Source organism: Cryptomeria japonica, chromosome 10 (genome assembly GCF_030272615.1).
Source record: "Cryptomeria japonica chromosome 10, Sugi_1.0, whole genome shotgun sequence".
NCBI classification, from domain to species: domain Eukaryota; kingdom Viridiplantae; phylum Streptophyta; class Pinopsida; order Cupressales; family Cupressaceae; genus Cryptomeria; species Cryptomeria japonica.
Window position 1 is genome coordinate 598,592,257 of NC_081414.1, and position 23,225 is coordinate 598,615,481.

Here is a 23,225-nt window from a genome sequence, read left to right on the forward strand (position 1 = left end):
TAACCAAGACTTGCATGCTACACCGCAGTCAGCACCACATGATGATGATGAAGAATTGCCGGGATCTCCCACAGTTCAACTAGAGGTCGACTTGGGCAACAATGTCGTAGATTTGAGTAAGGATGCAGATGTGGATGATGATGTTATTTCAGCCTTGAGAGTACTTGATTAGGACATGAACCTCGAAGATGGGATGGAAATTTCTTCTATTCCCGATTGATTGGTGAAGAGCATGGAGAAGAAGAAAATGATAGAGGCGCGGCTTGCAAAAGATATCGATGATTTCCTAGATAGGGTTGGCAAGGAAAAGGAGCAAAAGAAAGCTAAGATATTCTCTAGGATTACTAGATACGATACAGGAGCACGTATGGCACAAGTAGCTGTCCCAATGGGTGATAAGACCAGAGATGTGGTTACTTCTATGTATTATCAGGTTACCACAATCGACCTTAGACCAACTACAAAGAAGCAAGAGTTCCGGGAACTTGATGATACGGTCAAGGCGATTGAGGCATGATTGGATAGGACCATTGGGAAGAAAGAGATGCTTGAGTGTGAGAACAAGAGACTCAAGGAGTACATTGAAGAGATAAATTCCTAAAGACGTGAGGATCTTGCTTTTGTCTCACCTATTGCTATTGATCGTGGATCCCTTTTCAACCATGAGGCAATGAGGAATACATATCAAGAGGTTGGAAAATGGATTGAAGATGTTTCAAAGCAAGCGGATGATTTCCTAGCTCAATTTGTCCAAGCATTTGACAAGATAGCAATGCTTATATTCAGGATGTAGTATTTGGAGGGAGTTTGGGAAGATTTCCAACCAGTGCAGGAGAAGACTATTCCTCGCCTCAAAGTGTTAAAGAAAATTCCAATATCCACATTGATCCAGGAGAGAGTTGTCCAGGCAGACAATGTTTATGATTTCCATGGTTGGTATTGTTTCTTGGCCATGCGAAAGATTGCATGTGATCTTGCAAAATAAGAGTGCGCAAAGATGGAAGGATCTGTTCAAGAGATACAATCCAAGATCCTTACTTCCATTGAAGATTATTGGGACTAGATGTCCATGCTTCTAGCAATTTGAACTTGGAAGAATTGAAGGAAAATATAAAGTTTATCTACTTCAATTAGTTGGAATCATTGAGGAAGAATCAACTAGATGACTTGGTCTCTCTCGTCAATCACATCAACAACTTGCAAAAGCTTACGCTGGATTGGGAGAGCATTTTTGATGCTTGCTTAGATGCCTTGGATGTGATCGATTTGCAGCAGGAAGGTCTACCCAGTGTTATGATGGAAGAACTCAACTTGGTCTTGGCTAGATTCGTTGAGTACTAAAATCTTCTAGAAGATTCCCTACTTGATGACTAGGATCATCCTAGTGGAGCTCCCTTTTTTGATTCCATTTTTGATGTAAACCCTAATTAGGGCACTGTTGCCATGATCTTGGCCCTCGATTCTAAATGAATTCTGGCCATTCATTTCATTTGAGACTCTATATAAACCCATTTGCCTCTCATTTGTAAGAGAGATTTTTGAGAATTGTCGTCTATATGCTTTAAGTTTGAATACAAATCATTGAAGTTTGGTGGTGAAGAGCACAAGGTTATACTGAGAGGGGGGCGGGTGGGGGGGACGTGAATCAGTATAACAACAATTTTTACCAATTGAAACTTTTATTATCCACTATAATATTATTCACTATTTTTTAAACAACCATATATAATAAGAACATAGTAACACAATGTTTTACGTGGAATCCCAAATGGGAGAAAACCACGGCAAATGATTGCTTTTATATAATTTTTCTTTTACAATGTTTGTATGCACCAACCTACTAGAGGCACCAACCCCTAAGTTTGTTTATGAGCACCAACCCACTGGAAGCACCAACTCCCAAATCTGATTTAGTGAGCACCAACCCACAAGGATGGAGCACCAACTCCACCTAAAAGAGGCACCAACCTCTGCACAAATTCTGATCACAAAATTATTTCACCTATCTGCTGCAAAATCTGCAACACTAGTCTGATCCAATTTTCTTCAAAATATGAATATAAAATTTTGATTATACTCTCCTCAATATCTGCCCATATACCTATAGATACTCTTCTCATAGTCTTCCTTCAAATCTGTAATTACTTCCCATATAAACCCTTCTTATTGCTGAAATACATGTCCAGAATTATGCACACCTCATACACAGCATTACTCCTCTCTTTCTAGATGATTTACAGAGTATTTTCATCACATATATGCTATTCTCCTTTCAACATTCTTCACACACAATTCCCTACAATTCTTTTGATAGATCTTTTTATATCTTTATTACTGCATTTGACAGAATTACTTCCATACGTATTCCTTCTTAAATACCTCTTTCAAATCTGCATGTTTATGTTCATATATATATATATATATGCTAGTGAATCTGATTTGTCTTTCCAAGCAATTTTCTTATATTTGTTTCTTCAGACTTGTCTCACATCCTTCTCTATCACACACAACTCATATATAATGTTCATTATATACCCTTTTTTAATTCTCTTAGAGACATTCCTTTCCAACATGTAGCCACAACCTTTCAAATCATCAGATCTCTTCAAAAAATCACATTCTTTTGAATATAAAATAAACAATATTTTAATCCTTACCAATCGCAGCGCTCAGCAAATATTTCTTTAGCACCAGTTTGGAAACTACAGACCTTTTCATTCTATGTAGATAAGACAAATTTGTCTTATATGGTTTTTTTCTTTATTCACAAATTGTTGCTTATAACTTTGTCTTATATGAAAACCTTTCCAATATTAAATCTTTATCCAAGCGCTGCCTTTAGGAGATCATTGTTGTCCCTTTTTGGTTTTATTCGTTTTGTCTTTATCTGTTTTTGTCATATCTGCCTCTTTTGATGTTGTTAATATTTTAAGCAAATCGCATCTTCACATTATGCACCCCTTTACTAATTTTATTCGCTCCTCACATCTTTGATTGCTGCTTAGGTTTTTATGCTACACGTAACATGTTTTCTGACTTTTTTTAACATATTCTTTTTGACTTTTCTTTATCAATGAATGATGTGGTAATTATTCTTGCTGGCCTGTCCTCGTTTTACTTAGTCTGATTTTTAATTAATATCGCTGTCTTTTACAAACATAAAACATATATTTTTATGAGCATTGTTACCTTTAGCATTATCATTGCTGTCTATTATTTTCTCATCCTTTATTTTAATTATTGCTTAGCAGTCTTATTCAGATCGAATGTAATAATTATGTAATATTTTGCTTGAAATACCATGTAACTTTGTTAATTGCTGTTTGTATAACATGAAGTCTTCTAGTGATTATACGTTGATTGTAATGTTTCTCAGTATTCTTTTTCTGTTTGGCAGCACGTCATTAATTGGCCTTCACATCAATTACTTAGTTGATTATGTCCTTCGAACTGAGAGCAGTGGTACTTTATGTCCTTTGATAACCAGCATTATAATAATGTTTGTTCTTTGACAGATCGACTAGCACAGATTGACTATCACTCGTCTCCATAACACAATCTCCATCTTCATAATGTAATTTCTTCCCATTTGAGAATATAAACCAAATTCTCTCTTCCCTTGGCTGTTGTGTTTCTGTCAACATTTGTGAACAAACTGGGATCTCTTTCAATTTGGATTATTCTACCATTTATAACTTCCAAAGGATCAGTAATATTACCTAATGACTTGAGAAAATATACTTGTGATATTTATTTCAAGTATTCCCATATGAGTTACCAAGAAGTGTTGTCTAATGAGGACTGATTGTAATTTCCCTCAAAATATTTCTTACAACCTTGACGTCAATTCTTTCCTTTGACATCAGTGACAATTAATCTTTTCATATTTGACATAGATCTCATTTGTCATCAAACTATTTCATCTTCTATGAATTCTTTGACATCAATGGCAACATTAAATTGTCTGTATAACTTTGACATCAATGACAACGTTTCCTACATGTGGTTTTGTTTAGATTTTGTATGCATTTGTGGTTCTCATTGCCTCCAAATTTAGATTAGAATTTGCTTTCAAGTATTTTAGATTGGATGAAATAAGTGTTTAATGCATTTGAATGAAATTCGTTTAATCCATACCACTAGCTTCTTGCTGATTGTAAGTTTGCCTTGTGTGGTCAACTGGAATTCAAATTGGATTTAACTTCAATTATTGCACGTCCATTGGTATGCATTGCCTTGATGGTATTAATGTTGATGGTGATAATTTGAACACCTACGAATTTACCTTAGATGATTGCACTAAGCTTGTGTTGAATTGTTCATTGATGGTGAAACCTTGCCTAGTGGAATTTCATTGAATCATTCATAACGCCTTGCATTCTAGGTTAGATAGTCTTAGAATAGAATTTCTAAACCCTCATCCCTTTTGCATTATATTTGAAAATCCTATGTTAGAATAGATTGAGCTCAAATTGTAAAATCATTTGAAACCATTGGCAAACCCATGTCCATTCATGATAACTTTGAATCATTTAGAACAACTACTTAAGTTCCCAAGTGAAAACAACAAATCCCATTAGCCATTGAGTTACCCACATGTCAAGAACTGACCGTAGAAACCTTGGAATCGTCTTAGTTGATTAGATATTTAGCATCTGAGGTGATTTTGTTCAAGAGAGGGTAAAATACTTTGGTATTTTATTCTGTGTTCGATTGTGCCTAAAACACACATCAACATGTCCCCAATTGGGATCTTATCTAGTTTACCCTAGAATTACAACTTGATGATAATGGTTATGTCTAGGAATGCACTGTAAATGATCTGATGTGATCTATTCAGATATAAAATTCAGACTCAGATTTTCTCATTCCAATTTTCTGATCCCCTTTGCTATTTGACGAACGTACTTTATGATTGATTGATTTGAACTTATGAATTGGTCTGCTCTTATGAGCACCAATGCTGATTGAGTTGGTTTCCTTCTGTTATTTCTGCTTCAGTTGATATGCTCTCTACTAAATTAATTTTCCTTCCTTGCCCTCTTTTTAAATGACTGGATCTAACTTTTATGCCCTTGATAATGGAAAAGGTCATGCCTTTTTGTCTTGAAAGGACACACCTATTTGCAATTGCTACCCTTTTTAAGGAGTCATGACCCTCTCCCATAGTTTGAAGACTCGTGGACTCGCCATGGACTCGCGAGTCCAGTGGCTCCATGAGTCGACTCGCCAAGGACTCACGAGGTGAGTCCTATTGAGTCTTTTTGAAAGACTCATGAGTCTTTTTGAAAGACTCATGAGTCTTTCTCATGGACTCGCGCGAGTCAATTACATGGACTCGCGAGTCTTTTGCAGGGACTCGCACGACTCGGTTATGACGCCCAACAACGTTAAAAAGTATTTTTTTTGCATTTTTTCATTCATTTGCCTTTCTTTCTTGGTGAAAACAGGTTTGTAGGGTTTGAAGGAGGAGAGCAAAGAAGATTAAATCAGCTATATTAGGAGAAGTGCAAAGAGGAAGATGTAGTCTTCTCTTTAGTTTGTTTATTGTTGTTTTTCACATTTGGAGTTGGACATATCATTATATATAATTTTGTAAACATTTATAAACTTATGCTGCTATTATACATTTTAGAGTTTGAAACTATAAGTAATGAGTATGATTCTAAGTATGAATGATGAAATTTCAAATATTGAGTGTTTGGAGATCATATGACATGTGTAATGTTTCAATTATGGCTCTTATGTTCTGTAAATGCATTAATTTCTTTATGGTTTTTTTTTAAAACTATGGTATTATTTTTTGCCGAGTCCTTGCTGAGTCTTTCATGAGTCCGAGTCCAAGTCCAATTTTTTGGTTTGCTGAGTTCGAGTTTTAAAACTCTGCCCTCTCCCTTAACCGCTGACTTTAACCTTAGCTATATTTTAATTAAATATATATCATTGTAGAAAATCTTTTGGATTGAGTACTGGGTCAGCCCTTTTTATGAGGCATCCTTGGTCGGCCCTATTCTGAGTCGCCCCTCTCAGCAATGAAATGCTAGTATATTTTGTTTTATATAGTCGGCCTCCTTTGCTGATCTGGAAATTTTTCTGTTGTTTTATCCTAGTTGGCCTCTTAATGTCTTTATTTAATTGCCTAGGTATTATTAATTGAGGAAATTATTCCTAGTCGGCTCTAAGCTTAGTGTTATGCTAGGTATTAATAAAACCCTACTTTAGGTGGGGCATGACACAAGAACCTGCAAATAAGATATTTCAATGTTAATAAACAATATTCTATTAATAATTGTAATTCATAACTTGCAATATATAAGGTATCATTTTTTTCTACTTGGTGTTTGGATCTCTCTTCTCCATAAAGCCAGTTTGGAAGATAATGTCCCCCTAGCTACCTTATAATTTTGCAACTCTATAATGACAAGGTCTCTCAATGCAGCTGTAGGTTTCATCCTCTCAATATATGTGGACAGACCCTCTATAACCTCCCCGTTAGCATCTGTGAAGCTATCAAAGAAGTACAACTTGGGGTTGAGATAGTACCCCGTTGCATGAATGGGTTGGTGGAGTTGTTTGTTCCCCCTCCGATCAATGATCTCCCAAATAGGGGCAAATCTATTTGCATCCCCCATGTAAGGTGTTGGATGGCCTCTTTGGTCCTATTCATTGCCTCATAAATATATCCATAACTTTTTTCTTGCCATCCACCAAGTGCAAGACCCTTACCAATGGGTTGGTGGAGTTGTTTGTCCCCCCTCCAATCAATGATCTCCCAAATAGGGGCAAATCTATTTGCATCCCCCATGTAATGGTGTTGGATGGCCTCTTTGGTCCTATTCATTGCTTCATAAATATATCCGTAACTTTTTTCTTGCCATCCACCAAGTGCAAGACCCTTACCAATGGATTAGTCACCTACAAAGTACAAAGTAGAAACAAATTTAAATTACAACTTACAATGAAACAAAATACTTTGAGTTAAAGAATAAAGGATTCAATTTGAAAATTAAATTAAGTTGAGTTAACTTGCCAATCTCTAATGCTCTAGTTACAAAATCACCATAAAAAAATATTTTTACAATCATTTCTCCACCAGCCTTCTTTGAGTAAGTTGAGTGTACCCGTGGTTGACTCACAAGCATTTGCTTCAAGGGAATCGATAAACTAGTAATACTTTGCAACATTAGAAATTAGTTGCAAACCTTGCCGCTCCCAATCGCACAAGCTCTTTCTTCTTGGTTTGATCCCTCATCAATTGAAGAATCCATGGGTGATTATATATATATATATATATATTGTTATATCTCTTGCTGCTTCTACAATTGGTTTCACCCAATCAACTTTTGACTGTCCTTTGAAAGAAGCTCATGGAAAGGAGCTGCACAGGGGGTCCAAAAAAGTGTTGGATGCCTCTCTTGAAGCAATCTTCCTACTGCCACATATGCCGCTGATTTGTCAGTAATAACTTGGACAACATTTTCTATGCCCTCCTCTAAAACTACCTCCTAGAATGTCAAGCTTAATTTTTTTGCATTCTTTATTATGTTGGAACAAGGTTACTTCGAGTTTCCAGGATGGGGGGATGGGGGAACGTGTTCTCAATTCCCCGATTTTTCAAACCAATTTTGGGGACGACAAAGGGGGGATGGCTATATAAAATATAGGGATTTTAGGGAAATTTGAAATGTTCATATGAAAACATGGATAAAGCATGCATATCTACATTTATAGAACCTTAACATATAACATTTGTGTTCAAGAATGAAAATTCATTATCAATACTTGATATGCATCCAAAATCCAGAATTCATTGTCAATATGCATGTGATATTAAAAAATAATGTACAAGTTATAAACATAACAAAATGCCCAAAGGCTACACTGTTACCATATAGCTTAATTTTGAAACAAAAATACAAAAAAAACAAAGTACATTGCTGCCCCTAATTTGCATCTCCTTGTTGAATAATCTGGAATACTGAGAGGGGGCTTGAATCAGTATTCCCTTCTAAAATTAAAAACTAAACTTCTGAAACTTAGCTTATTATCAATTAACCTTAGCTCAAAAGAAATGCATGCAGCATAATTGAAATGCAAGAGATACATAACCATAAGAGAGACCAGATTTTTATACGTGGAAAACCCAAATGGGAAAAACAACAAAGAGGGTTAACTCTCAAGATAATATAACTAGTTACATGAGATTACAAGGCTCACTGCTCGGATTACAAAGGCTTACTGCTGGAAGGCTCACTATCAAGAGATATAGACAAAAATGAACTGAGAAAATTGCATCTACATATGCATAGGTTCAGTTCCTTATAAGCTCAAATATCTAAACAACTGCTTGCAGCAGATCCAGTCAAGAATCTTTGCAACTCTATTACAATCCGCTTGCTCCAATCCATTGTCACACCAATTCTGCTTTTCTCTTTCAACACACGAACACACTCAACAACCGAACATACTCTCACTCTCACAACCACAACACATAAACACTCTCACATCATGCATAATGCTCTCTCATCATAACATACATATACCAGTAGGTATATGCACTAAGTCTTCCCCAAGAATATTTCTCCATCGATCTTCTACACGTTTTCTTTCAAAAGTTTTCCAATGGTTAGATTACACGTTACATTCACCGTGTCAACGTGTCTAAAGTTGCGGAACTACGACTTCATCCGGCCAACGCATAATAGAATGCTAAATATACTATCCTCTCTTGAGATAAGGAGATCCCTAATGCTGTTTTAAATTGATCAATGGGGGTGACCTCAAAGTTTCGGTTGTCAGGTCTTGACTGTAGGATAGCTCAGCAGTTGATGTGTTTTGTTGGAAACACAAAGGGGACTTACGTTTTGTAACAAGCCGGTCTGCTGCGATTTTCGGATTGCGAAATAAAAGCAAAAGGGAAGGGTTCAGAAAGCCTAAGGACAAGGAAGATAACAGTTAATGCAGCGAGTAGACAGATTTCGATAAACCAGTTCTTGTTTTGCCAGAGACACCCTCACAACCAGACAAGAACGGTGCAAGCTCCAAGGGATGAAGGATTTTCAGACCATAGACATTCGTTTTAGGCACCCAATTTTGGCGCAGCCGAAGACGAACACCTGCAGTTGAACTAAGCACAATTTGGGTTCAGACTAACTATGCACGGTGACCCACAATCAGCAGACCCCCAATGGTATGAACCAGTAATGCATCAAATACCCCTCTACACTTCACCATTAAAATCCCTACACTCTAAAATTAACTAGCTAAAAGAAACCATGCAAATAGACTAAAAGCAAGATGATAAACACCAAATCAATGTCTATATATTGATTTCAGTTGCCTATTACAACAATTTCTGCAGCATCTCTATGCTACTACTAAAATCTAACCTATTCTAACTCTAAAATCTAACTACAAAATTCTAACCCCAAAATTCTAACCCTTTACAAAAGAAAGGCCTCTGCCTTTTATAGAATTTACAATTTTGAATCAAAGGGCAGGATTAACTACATCAAAGGGCTGCAACCTGCCATCCAGAAGCTGGCAACCTTAACCCATGCCCATTAAACTCTCAGTTATCCACCCAACCACTATCTCAACTACTTGCAACTGTCTAGATTCAATTTGAGTCTATCCGGTAGTTGGACATAACTGTCCACAACTGACCTGTTTCCCCTTTGTTTAAAAACATCTTGAGTGGGGCCCATAGGCAGTTTTACAATAAAATAGTTTTAGTTTTCAGAAACTGAACTTCTGGAGTTAAATCCAACTGTGTATTTCTCGAGAATGCATAGACTTGACGCATTCAGAGTGTTCTTCGATCTTTGGTCCCGATGGTGGACTTCAACTTTGTGGTTTGGTGGCACAACACGCTTCCCAATGCTCGGTTCCGATCTCACGCTCCTGCAGCGCGTTCCTGCATCTTCTTCTTCTTTAGGTTCCAACGCTTGGCTCCTTGACGTTTCAGGCCTTCTACTGATTCTTTGGGACGATGCCTTCGACCTGCAAACAATCAATCTCACTTTAATAAATCAATTTGAAAAATTAATTTAATTAATTTAACAAACATTAAATTTTAACGTCTGGCTCGAGAAGCTCTTTGTGAGATGAATCTTTAAATGTTTTTCGCTTGATAGAGGTGAAATGTGAGATTTTATCCTAAATGCTCATTTGCCTCTCTCTTTAGAATTTCGTGCATATTAGGCAATTTGAAATCTCTAAGCATTTTTTGAATTTTGGCCTATGAGGATTTCGACTTATTAGATTTTCGGCCAAAAAGACCTTTTGCAAAGTTATTAAAATGCCTCTCTTCTAACATCTTCATGATTTCGGCCTAAAAGGCCATTTTGCCAAATTTTGAAGTGATTTCGGCCTAAAAGGCCTTTTTGCAAACTTTAAGTGATTTCGGCCTAAAAGGCCTTTTTGCAAACTTTTAAGTGATTTCAGCCTAAAGGCCTTTTTGCAAACTTTAAGTGATTTCGGCCTGAAAGGCCTTTTTGCAACCTTTTAAGTGATTTCGGCCTAAAAGACCTTTTTGCAAACTTTGCCTTTTAGGCCTTTTTGCAAACTTTAAGTGATTTTGGCTTAAAAGGCCTTTTTGCAAACTTTTAAGTTAAAACGCCTTTACTTCTCATTTTTGCGTTTTCGGGTTAGAAGGTCATTTTCGGCCCAAAAGCATATTTTCACGATTTTAATGATTTTCGGGACTTATGACATTTTCGGCCCAAAGGTATCATTTGCGCGACTTTCAATTGTTGTTTCATTTTCGGCTTACAAGCCGAGTTTGCAAGACTGTGAAGCTTTATCATTTTTGGTGATTTAACTATTTTGTGAGATTTTCAGAGGGCATGAAACTTTCGAACTTTATCCTTTTGCTCATTCTGCTAAGCGAAATTGGGTTTCTAAGGCAACTCACGCGAGGTTTACTTCAAAGCATTTAATGCTTCCTTCATTTCTCTCCTACTACGTGGGCAGACCAGACTCAAAACGAGGGTCCCTGTCAATGACGGGGTGTGTGTGCTATACGCACAACACACTGGAGCAAAAACAAAAATAGACAAACATTCAAGGTCGGCTAGACTCGGAATGATTATATCCTTGAACTTCCGCAAGCACGTTTCTGAAGCACAAAAACACGATGCAACTTGACATAAGAAAATTAATGTCATGAACGATGTATTGCCGAAAATCATCATCAAGATCCAAAATGCGGAGGAATGCGGAGCACTACAAACATTGTCGAACATCATCATCATTGAATATGCTTTGAGAGCACAAATTTCAGAGCACCAAATTCAATTGCCACAAGGGAATCCAAAATTTAGTCAACATGAAAACATATCCACATACTGTCAACATACGTTTCCAGAGCAACATCCTTCCGGAAAACCTATGTTACCTCAAGTTTTCGGGACGGGGGGACGGGGAAATGGGTTTCTGGGATGTTTTTGTTGTTGCTCGGAACAGGGGATGACAGGGGACGACTATATATATATATATATATGAATAATGAAATTAATAATAGCAAGTAGCAAGATAATAACATTTATAAATTAGAGTCTTGATTCTAATTCTAATTATTTGCAGATGATGTTTGATTTCAATGTTCTCAAAAAGATTTTCATTCATCAGCAAAATAAGTTAACTGTTCTCACTCAGATTGAATGATTAAGACTAAGCTATGAACACTTACATATAAGAATTGAGTGCACATCTTACAAATGGAACACGGACTTTGATAATATTGATAACAATTATTCATGGCATCCATATATGATAGTTACAATATTAAAATCTCTTCCAGCATACATGGAAATAATTGCAGAAAAATCTGACCTTAATATTGAGCAGATAACTATTAATGTTTGTGTATGCTAGAGGAGATTTTATTTTTCCTACAATGGTTGTGAATCTATATTGTTCGACAATTTTGAGTTCAGCGTTTGATTCTTTGGGTTTCTTCATAGCTGGAAGGGTAACAACTTCCTTGATAACCGTCATCGACCTGTGTGTATGACTTGCAGCTTCGTGGGAGCCTCATGTGTGCTGGCAGCGGTTTCTTTCCTTGTATTTCATCCGTTGAGAGGTTCAGATTGTTTCATCGCCTATGTGGCTCTTTTGATAACTGGTTTATGTAACAACTCACTTTGTAACTGTCAATAGCTTATGGCGCTTCAGCTTTCTGTCTTCCTTCGTCAAGAGATATCTTCGAGCCTTGTTCTTATATATAGCAGTGTTAGCAGGTTGTCAGGGGTGTGCAAGATGTTAATAAGAGAGTCCAAATATATATATTTTCTTATGAGATCATTTGTGTGAGAAGCTTTGGATCTTCATCTGTGTTTCTATATCTTCTCTTCATATATGATTGATGTATGAGTATTTCATATTGCAGAGAGCTTATGTGCTAGCCATATAGTAGAAACCATCAGTTTTCCTAAGATGTTATTGACTTGTTTTGTTGATTGTTAAGTGCAAACAATCATGTTCAAATCCTTGCTTGATTAAGCTTGTGAAGCTTTGTATCATATTTTTGCCTTTAATAAAGGTTGATTTTGGTGTGGCTGGGTTTTCCTAGGATAAAATTTTGTGTATCTTGTTCTTCTGAGATTTTTCTAAGTTTCAAATATCCGTGTCTTACCTTTCTGGTTCTAACATTAACAATAACAACATACCTAGTGCAGCAAATGGATGAAGAAATACTTAGATTTATGCATAGGTACTCAAAATGTGAACAACAACAACAAGAATCTTATATCTGCTCAATTTTTTTTTTTTCTTTCTTAAATTTATTGCTGTATGAGCTGGAAACGGCTAGCTGTATGGCTAGGGCGTCCCCTGCCGTCCCGGGGACGATCAATGGTCTTGGGGAAAATGTTGACCGTCCCCGAGTTTTCCGGATAGTTTTCGGAAATTTTTGAGGATCGGGGACGGCTGGGAAACATTTTTGGCAGTCCCCAAGTCCCCGAAACCAGGACGGTTTCCGAAATAGGTGCCTTGAAGCTGGAAACGCGTTTCCGGGTAACATAGCGGAAAACACATTTGCAACAACTGTAACACAAGCTTCCTGACATAACAACAAGGTTCTTCATCTTCATATATACATACCTATCTTCCACTGTTCTACAACACCTTCATACATACATATCACTGCTCTGCAACACCTTCATACATACATATCACTGCTCTGCAACACCTTCACTCTGTACACTATATTTGGACCAATCCGGATCACTGGGTTTGACATCAATGACAACCAAACATATATTTCTAACACTCCCAACATTGCATCAAAATTAGAGTCCTCCATGTCATTGCCATTGTCATGGTCCACCTCATCCAACAAAATCCCAACCAATCCCCCTGGTGTCTCCTCATCAACTTGGGTGATGCCTTCAAGATCAACATGCCACCATAAAGCTAGAGTCTGCCGATACTCTGGAGTTTGACAATATTGAAGTCGAAGAGCACTATGCACGACTACTAGCTTCTTTGCTAGTCTAGAGGTAAGACTATTCCTCTTGATGGAGTGGATAAAGCCATATGTGGACCAATTCCTCTCTGTAGTAGAGGAATTGGCTACCTGTGCATGGAAGTGAGTAGCAACAATCTTTAACTGTGGTGTATCCCTCCCATGCCGTGTCCAACATCCAATAAGATCAATTTGAGCTAATATAGCTCTATCCAACCTCGCTTGTGGTTTACTCAATGTTGGACCACGAAGATTTGCAAAGTCAAGGAATTGTGTGCAAATAATTGAAGCCGACTCCTCTGAATTCATCTTATTAATGGCGCATGTGAACCCATCTTGGTAATCACATGGAGGCACCCTTCAATCCCGACACCCTTCAATCCCTAGGTGCATACCATTTGGGATTTACAACATAGGCTACTATATGAAGTGGGGCATTCATTGTGTTCCACCTCCATGTCACATTTGGTCTAACATGTTGCTCATATCATAGTTGAAAAACTCGGACTCAACAATGACTCGGCAAGCCCAAATTTTTAAAAAAACTCGGGACTCGCAAAAACTCGGGGAAAAACCTGGCAACCCTATCGAACATTTGAAAATATATTTAAATTTTTTTTTTTTTTTTAAAAACACACATTTACACTAAATTTGTAGAACATATACTGATTTCCATGATATATAAATCAAAGTTTGAGTTAAATACATATAGCATAAACCAAAAAACAAGTGCAATGTGTGAATAAAATTGAGGTCAATACATATCAATGTATCATAGTGACATAGACCACAAAACAACTACAACCTTTGAAATTCTGAATACATATCAAGTTCAAGTTTTGGTATCAATGAAAATGAGAAATCATAAATTGCGTCTACGAGTAAAGCTCAAAATAGATTGTTGCTGCTTGGTGTGTGGTGCTGAAGTAGTGGCAACATCCTCAATAGTTGCCTTGACCATAGTGATAGGTGCCTCTGTTGCATATCAACCTCGTGTTCCTCCTCCTCACGTGCTACCACTTCCGCATCCCATTCCTCTCTTGTCCTCTTTTGCCCTCTCCAACTCACTTAGCTGCTCATTAGTAAGGAACATATCCAATTCATGATCAACATCATCAAGAGCAGCAACCCAATCTGCTGAATATGGATCAATGTCATCCAAGTCAAGTGCTTCATTTGAATCTTGCCCTTGCACCTTCTTCTCATGCAATTGAAGGTTGTACTCCACATAGACAAGATCATTCAAGTGTTGTTGAGTCAACCTATTGCGCTTTTTTGTGTGAATGACCTCGAAAACACTCCAATTGTGCTCACAACTAGAAGCACTACAAGGCTGAGATAATATGCGGATGGCAAGCTTTTGAAGATTAGTTGTTGTGGCACCATAATCTTCCCTCCACGAATCTGCAAGGATAAAAAATGTCATTTATAACTTGTAAAGATTTTAATAATCTTAAAGAGAGAAATAAATGGTAAAATAAAATTCAACATATGTTTTTTTAAACCTGGTTGTAGGGTGTCTCTCTTACATTTGCAATCAGTTGAAGAAAACAATGGCCCCGTGGCCTTCTTATAGCTCTGCAACTCATCAAGTATCAGGTCTCGAAGGTGCTTATCATTTACTAATCTCCAAATGCATCTGTCAAGGCCAACTTTTATCTCCGCATCTACTCTGAAACTTGGGGAGTAGAAAAACTTGGGATTCAAATAGTAGGCAGCAGCATGAATATGTTGGTGGAGTTGATGGTTCCACCTCCGATCAATTATGCGCCATATGGGTTCATATTTGGTCTTGTTCGACCCATACAAGTGTTGAATCGCTTCTTTGGCCTTATCCATGGCCTTATATAGATACCCTGTGGAGTTATAATTGCCATCCACCATTTGTAGCACCCTCACCAATGGTTTCGACACCTAGATAAAAACTTAACAAAATCAGCATATTGTAATATTATAAAATTAAATAATAAATCATCAATTAAAGTTTCAAAACTTACATTGATGATCTCCTCCACCATCTTGGCAAAACTAGTATCACAAATGGCAATCACAACCTTCTCTACTTCAAGCTTTGTAGTATAAGGACTCCCCAACCATGTTTCACTCACAAACATCCACTTCAGGTTGGGCAATGCAGCTAGTATGCTCTGCAAGGTGAGGAAAGTGGTAGCAAGTGACCCGTGATTGCACAAGATCCTTACCATTAGTGTGCTCTCTCATAAGATTCATGACCCATGTGTGATTGTAGATGTATTTGGTGATATTCCTTCCATCTTCAACCACTTTCTTCACCCAACTTATTTTCCCTATGTCCTCAAGGAGCAAGTCAAGACAATTGGTAGAACAAGGGCTCCAAATTAATGTAAGATGCTTAGCCATTAGAAGTTTGGTGGCTGCCACATATGCAGCTGCATTATCAGTCACAACCTGGATGACATTCCGCACTCCCAATTCCATCACCAACTTATCCAACATGTTGCACAAGATCTCTGCATTCTTCACTTCATTGGAGGCATCAATTGATTTTAAAAATACTAATTGTCCCCTTGAAGTAGCTAGAAAGTTGATGTGTTTCCTATTCCTACCATCCGTCCACCCATCAAAAAGAATGGTGCAGCCATTCTTTCCCAAATACTCCTTTGCTCTACCACTAATTGGTGACACTCATCTCATAATGACTTGGGGACTTGAACCCCATACCTACCACAGTCAATGCGGTGACAAATTGCTTCCAATATGGACTAAAAACAACATTGAAAGGAATATTGTTGTAGATCCAAAATCTGGCACATGCCACCTTTGCCTATTCATGAGCCTCTTTATTCCATGCAGTGCCTAGCAATCCAGGTTGTGCACCAAGAGTGTTACATGGAACAAAGTAGTTTTCCATATGGCTGCCCACACTTCCTGATCCTCGTATCCGTGGCCCAAGGGTAGAACTAGATGCCCCCACATCTACATGTGACCCAATAGAATTCAAACCTGCCCTTGGGGCTGCCATTGCCTCTGCTGTTCTTGTATTTGTTGCCTTCTTTTGATCATATGTATCAAGCATTGCTATTGCATCTCTCGTAGCCTCTTCAGGACATAACTTACATTTTTTGATATCTCGACATTCAATCTGTGCAAGGTGATATTTGAGCCTATTAATGCCACCTTTCATAAGCTTAGTGCAATGGTTACAAATAACATCTCCTTGTTTTGGACTTGGTGTCCCATGTTGTCCCATGTTTCCAACAAGGGTCTCTCTTTCTGCCACCACCTCTACTTGTAGAACTAGAAACCATTTTCTTTTATCAAAGTAGGAAGGGAACCTAGCAAAACAGAGAGCCAACATAAAAAAATAGAGAGCATAAAAAATAATGAAAACATTGTAAGAGGCTAGAGCAAAAAGGTCACTTGTTGAAGGAAAGTTGAAGAATGAACAAACTAATAAAAGACAGAATATCAGTAATTTAGATCTGCCTAAAGGCTAAAGCTCTTAGAGTGTTTTGTTCACAACTACTATTCAAAGTTTTAATTAGCTCGAACTTCGAAGTTACCACATTGTGTGATCTTAGATTAGGTAGATTGGCATGAAGGCAATATAGTTCATTAAATTATTTGCAAAATGAACTCTTTGGCAGCTATAATACTGCTCATAAACAGTAGCATTCACACTTTCAAAGACATATAAGTTTATAACATACAAAATTATATATAGAAATGACTATGCATTATGCATAAAAAATTAGAAATGACTTATATTTTGTTTAAAATTTTAATTATAAAAAAATGAGTATCAATGAGGCAAGAAATCTCTGTGCATTCGATGATTTTTACTGTTTTATATTGATTAATGCCACATACATTATTCTAATCATCTAATGAAATAAATTGATGCTATTAAGGATAAGTATATAGTTATCGGGCATTGCTTTTATTTGTCATTCTTGTAGCAGCGGGGCTGGGCGAACAGTTTAATGCATCTGGATGGAATACATAACAAAGAACAGTAATGCCATAGATTTTAGATAAACACAGTCATAATGTATTATGTCACACAATGTATATCAATTGCTAGCCACTTGAAAAGATACCATTCCATTCATAATCGTGATAATGGCAAGTTACATGGCATGGTATATAAAGGTACCGAGGGGGTGCGAAGGACAACCGTCGCACCCGTAACTACCTACCCTCGGTTACATCACTAAACATAGTACTTCCTAATTACTTAACTACTTATTATTCCCGTACATACAATATGCCACCAACAACTTTGATTTTGGCATGATGTGTGATTTTATTTTTGGATGCAAACAATGCCAAACACCCTACCGACTTCCTGGTAATTAACCACGACTTGCATTTCAATATCGTGAGAGTTTAAACTTACCCAAAAATGCTTAAAATCTGGTGATGAGGTTCTGAAAAATCCTCATGAGCCTGCCTGTTGTCGCGTCGCTTCTTTTTTTGCCTTCCTGTCATGGCGTCATGGTGTTTTTCGTGTCTCTGTCGTGTCGCGCTAAACACCCAAAAATGTCTTTGTTGTGGGTTAAAGATTAGGTTTTCGCATGTTTTTTTTTTTTTCATTTTTGACTGATGAGTTTTGTCCCGATTTCATGCGAGTTTTGGTGAGTTAAAGCAAAAAAAATTGTAGCGAGTTTCAAAATAACTTGTCTGCGAGTTATTGGGCGAGTGACTCGCAGTGAAGAAAGATGCGTGAGTACTTGTGAGTCTTTGAAAAAAGCTCCAAGTTTTTTATCTATGGCTCATATAACCCCAAAGGAGGATCCTTAACCAAAATTGTTTGCTTTATCTTACCAAGCATACTGTCAAATGTCTCATATATCTCTTCAAGACTAGGAGAGTTTGTATTAGCATATCTAATGACATTTACAATAGGTGAGATGAAAGAGCAAACATATTTGTAAAATGCTATGTTACTGGATTCTACAGGGGGACCCCTCGACTCTCGGTCCGGTTCCTCCTAGGTCTGGGTGCAGGTCTGATTCCCTATGGGTCCAAACAGGGTTTTGGCTCATAGCCTATGGGATCAGCCTTGTGAACCTAGGAAGAACTTGGGAAGAATTTTGATGCTTTTCAAGGGACCATGAAGAATCTGACTAAATTTTTTTTTTTTTTGACACGTTTAAAGTGTTTGTTTTTTGCCACAAAGGCAAATTTGACCCCCCAACTCTAATTTGACCTCTTAAAACACCAAAAAGGTAAAACCTATTTCGTTTTTGCACAACAAAATGAAAAACAAAACTTCTTTCCTCCATTTTTCAGTGCTCATAAATCTGATTGCTTCAACCTTGTCCTGAAAGCATCTCCAGGTTGTAGTAAAAAAGGCTACTCATGGAAACATTAAGTGCCTTGATAAAAGCAGATTCTTCCCCACAGGCCATAGATAGTATATTGTAGTATGTGGACTGTCAGTATTAGTTAAATCTGTTAAATAGTTAAAGAATGAACCATTGATAAAAATTTGGAAAACAAGCTACTTAAAATACTAGTTCTGGTGGCATCCTTACCATCAATTACACAAACTAACAACTTACCAAAACAAACTTAATTGCTAGTACTGCTGCCAATGCTAGTGCTAGTGCTAGTGCCAGTGCTAGTGCCACTCCTAGTGGCATTGTTTGTGGTTCTAATAATTTACCACATCATATGGATGATGATGATGATGATGTTTCTGCTGACCCATATGATATTTGATTAGTGATGGCTGATTGTTGACACTTGACATTATTATTTTTGAACTAAAACATTAATATGGTGGTGTATTTACTATTTTGCTATGTTTTTTGAACTAAAACTTTAATGTGCATCATGATAGTTGATTTCTGACTAGTAATATGGTGGTGCATTCTGCTATGTTATTTGACTATTAGCATAGTGGTTTATTTGACTATTTGACTACTGCTACATATATGCATTTATTTATGCTTTTTGTATGTTTTTGTACTAATGAACCCAAAACACCCCCAAAAAGTTTTGACCGAACCTCGAACCAGAACTTAAGTCCAAACCAGGACCGGCAACTTAGGAAAAATGCAAACAAAAAGTTCAAAAGAATTAATTGACATGTTAAAAACTTTGAAAGTTGGAGAGCATTGCACAATAAAATTAAAATATTAAAATCAGAAATTTAATATGAAAACCAGCAATCTAATATTTAAATTTTGATAAATCAGCATTTTAATAATAGAATCAGCAATGTCTTACCTCACAGTGGACCACCAATTGTCATCAAGGATCTTTTTTTTTTCTCTATTTTAAATTTTCTGTATTTTTTAGTTAATTTATTTTTCCCAATTAATTGAAAAACTCTTTAGCTTTTGGTTTGCAAGCCAATCCTGAGAAAGGCTTTTGCTACTATCCTCTCATTTTTTGAGTTTCTCGTGCACTGGACTTATCCATATATATATATATATATATATATATAGCTATATTGTATGATATATATGGAGGCAATACCCTAATTTTTAATACAGGTAAGATAGTCAAAGAAAGTTAGATATGCTTTATGTTCTAATCAACAATATTTATAAATTTCTGTTAAATGTTTGCTAGGTCTTCCTTTATCTTTAGCTGGCATGGCTGGCTATGGAATTACGGCATTTCTTGCTCTGCAGCTATCGAAGAGGAAGGCACTGTTTGGAATCGATGAAGATAAAGCCAGATGGATTTTTCTGGGGATGACTAGCTCAATGACAGCTGCAAGTGCTTATTTTATGTACCTTTTGACTGTGAAGTTGGAAGGGGCATCTTGTGCATATTGTGTAACTTCAGCACTGTTGTCTTTGAGTTTGCTGTTGATTTCTCTTAGGGTGCGTTGCTCTTTTTCCTCACTAATAATAGAACATGCTTTTTTCTTGATGCGTAGGTATTGAACACAGTTTTCTGGCTACTAGTGATGAGCTTGTATGCTTTATTAATTAAACAGGATTTCAGCTTTAAAGAAATACAACAAATAGCTGGGGTCCAGATTAGCACAGGTGCTTTGGTAATTGCAGCTTTATCTACAGCATACAGTAGCTCTGTCCCTGCTTTAGCTGGGTGAGTATCAGTGATGGGTTCAGAAGCATTTTTTCACTGTGCTTGCATACCAGTAAAATAAGATGTTCAGTTCCATGACAATTTTATGTGTTAAATTCTAGAGGTTGTTTTCTTGTATACCTTGAGTTTCTTATCTTTGTACTTTCTTCTCTGAGTTCTATTCTAGTGCAAATTGAAAAAATAATAATCAAGAAAGTTGCATTCAAGAAGAAAGTTTTAAAGTCCAGGATCAATCTGATATAAACCCAGATTTTGTAATGGAAGGCACACCAGAAAGTAAAATGAACCTGTGCAATAGATGAAGTAATTGAATTGCAGGCGGAAAATATTCACCCATCTTCAATGGGCATTATAGTTCCTTCATGGAATCATCTTTAATAGATTACTGGTTGTCACAGGAAGCCAAAGGCAATTAAAATGCTTATTGTCACTTCTTTTGTTACAATCCCTTTGCATGAAAAATATGTGTGTGTCTATTAAAGAAATATGGAGTTAAGAAAAATTGACTTGTTAAATGTAATTCATGCATTGATAGTAGGCAATTCACCTTTTCGTCAGACATTTCCTGGACTGATCAAATCTGGCACATTTAGAAATTGCAAAAAACTCATTGTGGATAGGGCATTCTTTGGCAGCTAATAATTCTTTCTATGCATGCTCTCATGTTTCAAGAAACAAAAGTTCCATAGCTGGTTTTCTTGCCAACTTTGGTTCAAATCTTGAATCAGGCTTCTATTGACTAAAGAGAATTTGCAAGTGAATCAACCAAGAGATTGCTGCATTAATGAAGTCGCGAGTTAAAGCGCCATATGTTGACACATTCAATAGTTGAACATTGTTTAAGACATTTAGAGATTTGGCTTGCTTATGTTGTGGAAGATCTTCCTATTTTTACATTGTTTTGGTTCTTTAATTAGCCGATTGTTCCGTGTGAGCGTTGTTGGCCTCTGGGTTCATCTCATTGACGGGTAGGTCCATCGCGTCCGTGCGCCATCCGCGTCTTCCGTTCCTGAGTACGTCTAGGCAACGACACCAAATGTTTACCCTCTCGGGTGAATAACTTAAAGCATACAGCACGTAATGTAGAATAATAACGCCATAGATACCAGACAAGTATAAGAAATGTTATTCCATTCATAATCGTTCTCCCTCACAAGTTACATTCGGAAGTATATAAAGATACCGAGGGGGTGCGAGTGCCAACCGTCGCACCGCAACTGCCACCCCTCGGTTGCCAACTAACCAACACAATTACAACTTAATTAACTAGTTTTATTTCCGTGTACAATATTGCCGCCAACATCATCCCCCCCAAAAGAAAAGAAGTCGTCTCCGGACCACTTAATACAAAATAGAGATGACATTAAACAGAACTGCTGATGCTAGTCGAGCCCAGAACTTATACACCTACTGCGTCCTCGCTTAAAAACCCTTTTCTACTATCATCCTATGCTCAAGTGTGGATTTCACCATTAGTGCTTCCTTTGACATCACAATCCTCTTGTGCCTAAACCAAACTTGTCTGCAAAACACGCATTTCAGTCTCAGCCTCCACCAACTGCTACTCAAATGATACTGTATCCCTAGCCAATTTGTCCTCGATAGCCACCCGCGCTGCCCTCTCGGCATCCAACTCTTGGGTACGCTGAGCTAAGTCTCATGCTACTCCTGCCTCCAACCTGGTGGTCAGCTCCTCCTGAGCCCTCTGTGCATCCACCAAGGCAACCGCACGTCCAGTCGAGACATACTCCAAGTTCCTCAAAGCGTACCATTCCTGCCTGGAGGTGGCCACAACCCGCTGGCACAAAGGCTAGGAGACACCTCAAATCCTCCATCACACTCCCCAAAGGCTAATAACTGAACTGAATAACTCCCTGATGTCATACAACTGCGCGGACCTGCGATGCCTTCCCTCAAACTCTGTTTGTTCCCAACCTCCAAATCCGTCTCCCTCTACGGCTTATGGCTTCCCCGCCAATGCTTAGCTGCAGGCTTATTTCTCACAGTACGGACAACCACAACACTTACCGTGACATCTCTAATGCCCTTCGCCCAACTCCAACAAGTGTGCTGTAGCTCAAAAATAAACTGGGATTTGGGGGCAGTGCCCCCAGCGGGGTTTGGGCAGCGCCCCCGTGGGGTCTGGGGCCCCTCGCGGGGTCGTTTTTTTTTTTTTTTTCCACTGTAATGTCCCCGATGGCACCCCGGCCATACAACCTCCCTGTACGGTCGACAACAACACTGGCACCTCCAATCGTACGGCCACCTTCCCGTGCGATCAACACCCCTCCACCATACGGCTGTGTTTGTTTGTGCGGTGCTGCGTTGCTGTGTGCGCTGGGCTGCGTGTCTTTCTTCGTGCGTGACGGCTGTGGGTTTCCTTCGCCTTCTTTTTTCTTTTTCTCCCTTTGTGTTCCTTCTCTTTTTTTTTTTTTTCTTTCCCCTGTGCATGGGCTGCGTGGTGCTTTTTGTGTTTGCGGGGGTTATGTTTTTTTTTCGTTTTAATTGTTTTGTCTTGCCGGGCTTCGGGCTTTGTAGTTGCAGGTGCCACCGCAAGACGGTGGTTACCACCACCAGTGTCCACCGTACGGTGGTCCCACCGTCGGTGTTACCACCGCACGGCGGTCACCGTCGATGGTCCACCGCATGGTGGGCACGGTGGTCACCGTCGGTGTTACCACCGCACGGCGGTCACCGTCGGTGTTAC

At 38.0% G+C, this 23,225-nt stretch overlaps 1 protein-coding gene across 1 annotated transcript in view; it reads left to right on the top strand.

The window, feature by feature from the left end:
* Positions 1–23,225, top strand: part of LOC131049279 (thiol-disulfide oxidoreductase LTO1) — a 128,039-nt gene that overhangs the window by 36,269 nt on the left and 68,545 nt on the right. The window contains exons 3-4 of the mRNA XM_057983331.2: positions 20,033–20,289; positions 20,406–20,518. Coding sequence (XP_057839314.2) covers positions 20,033–20,289; positions 20,406–20,518 — 370 coding nt within the window. The remainder of the gene's footprint in view (positions 1–20,032; positions 20,290–20,405; positions 20,519–23,225) is intronic.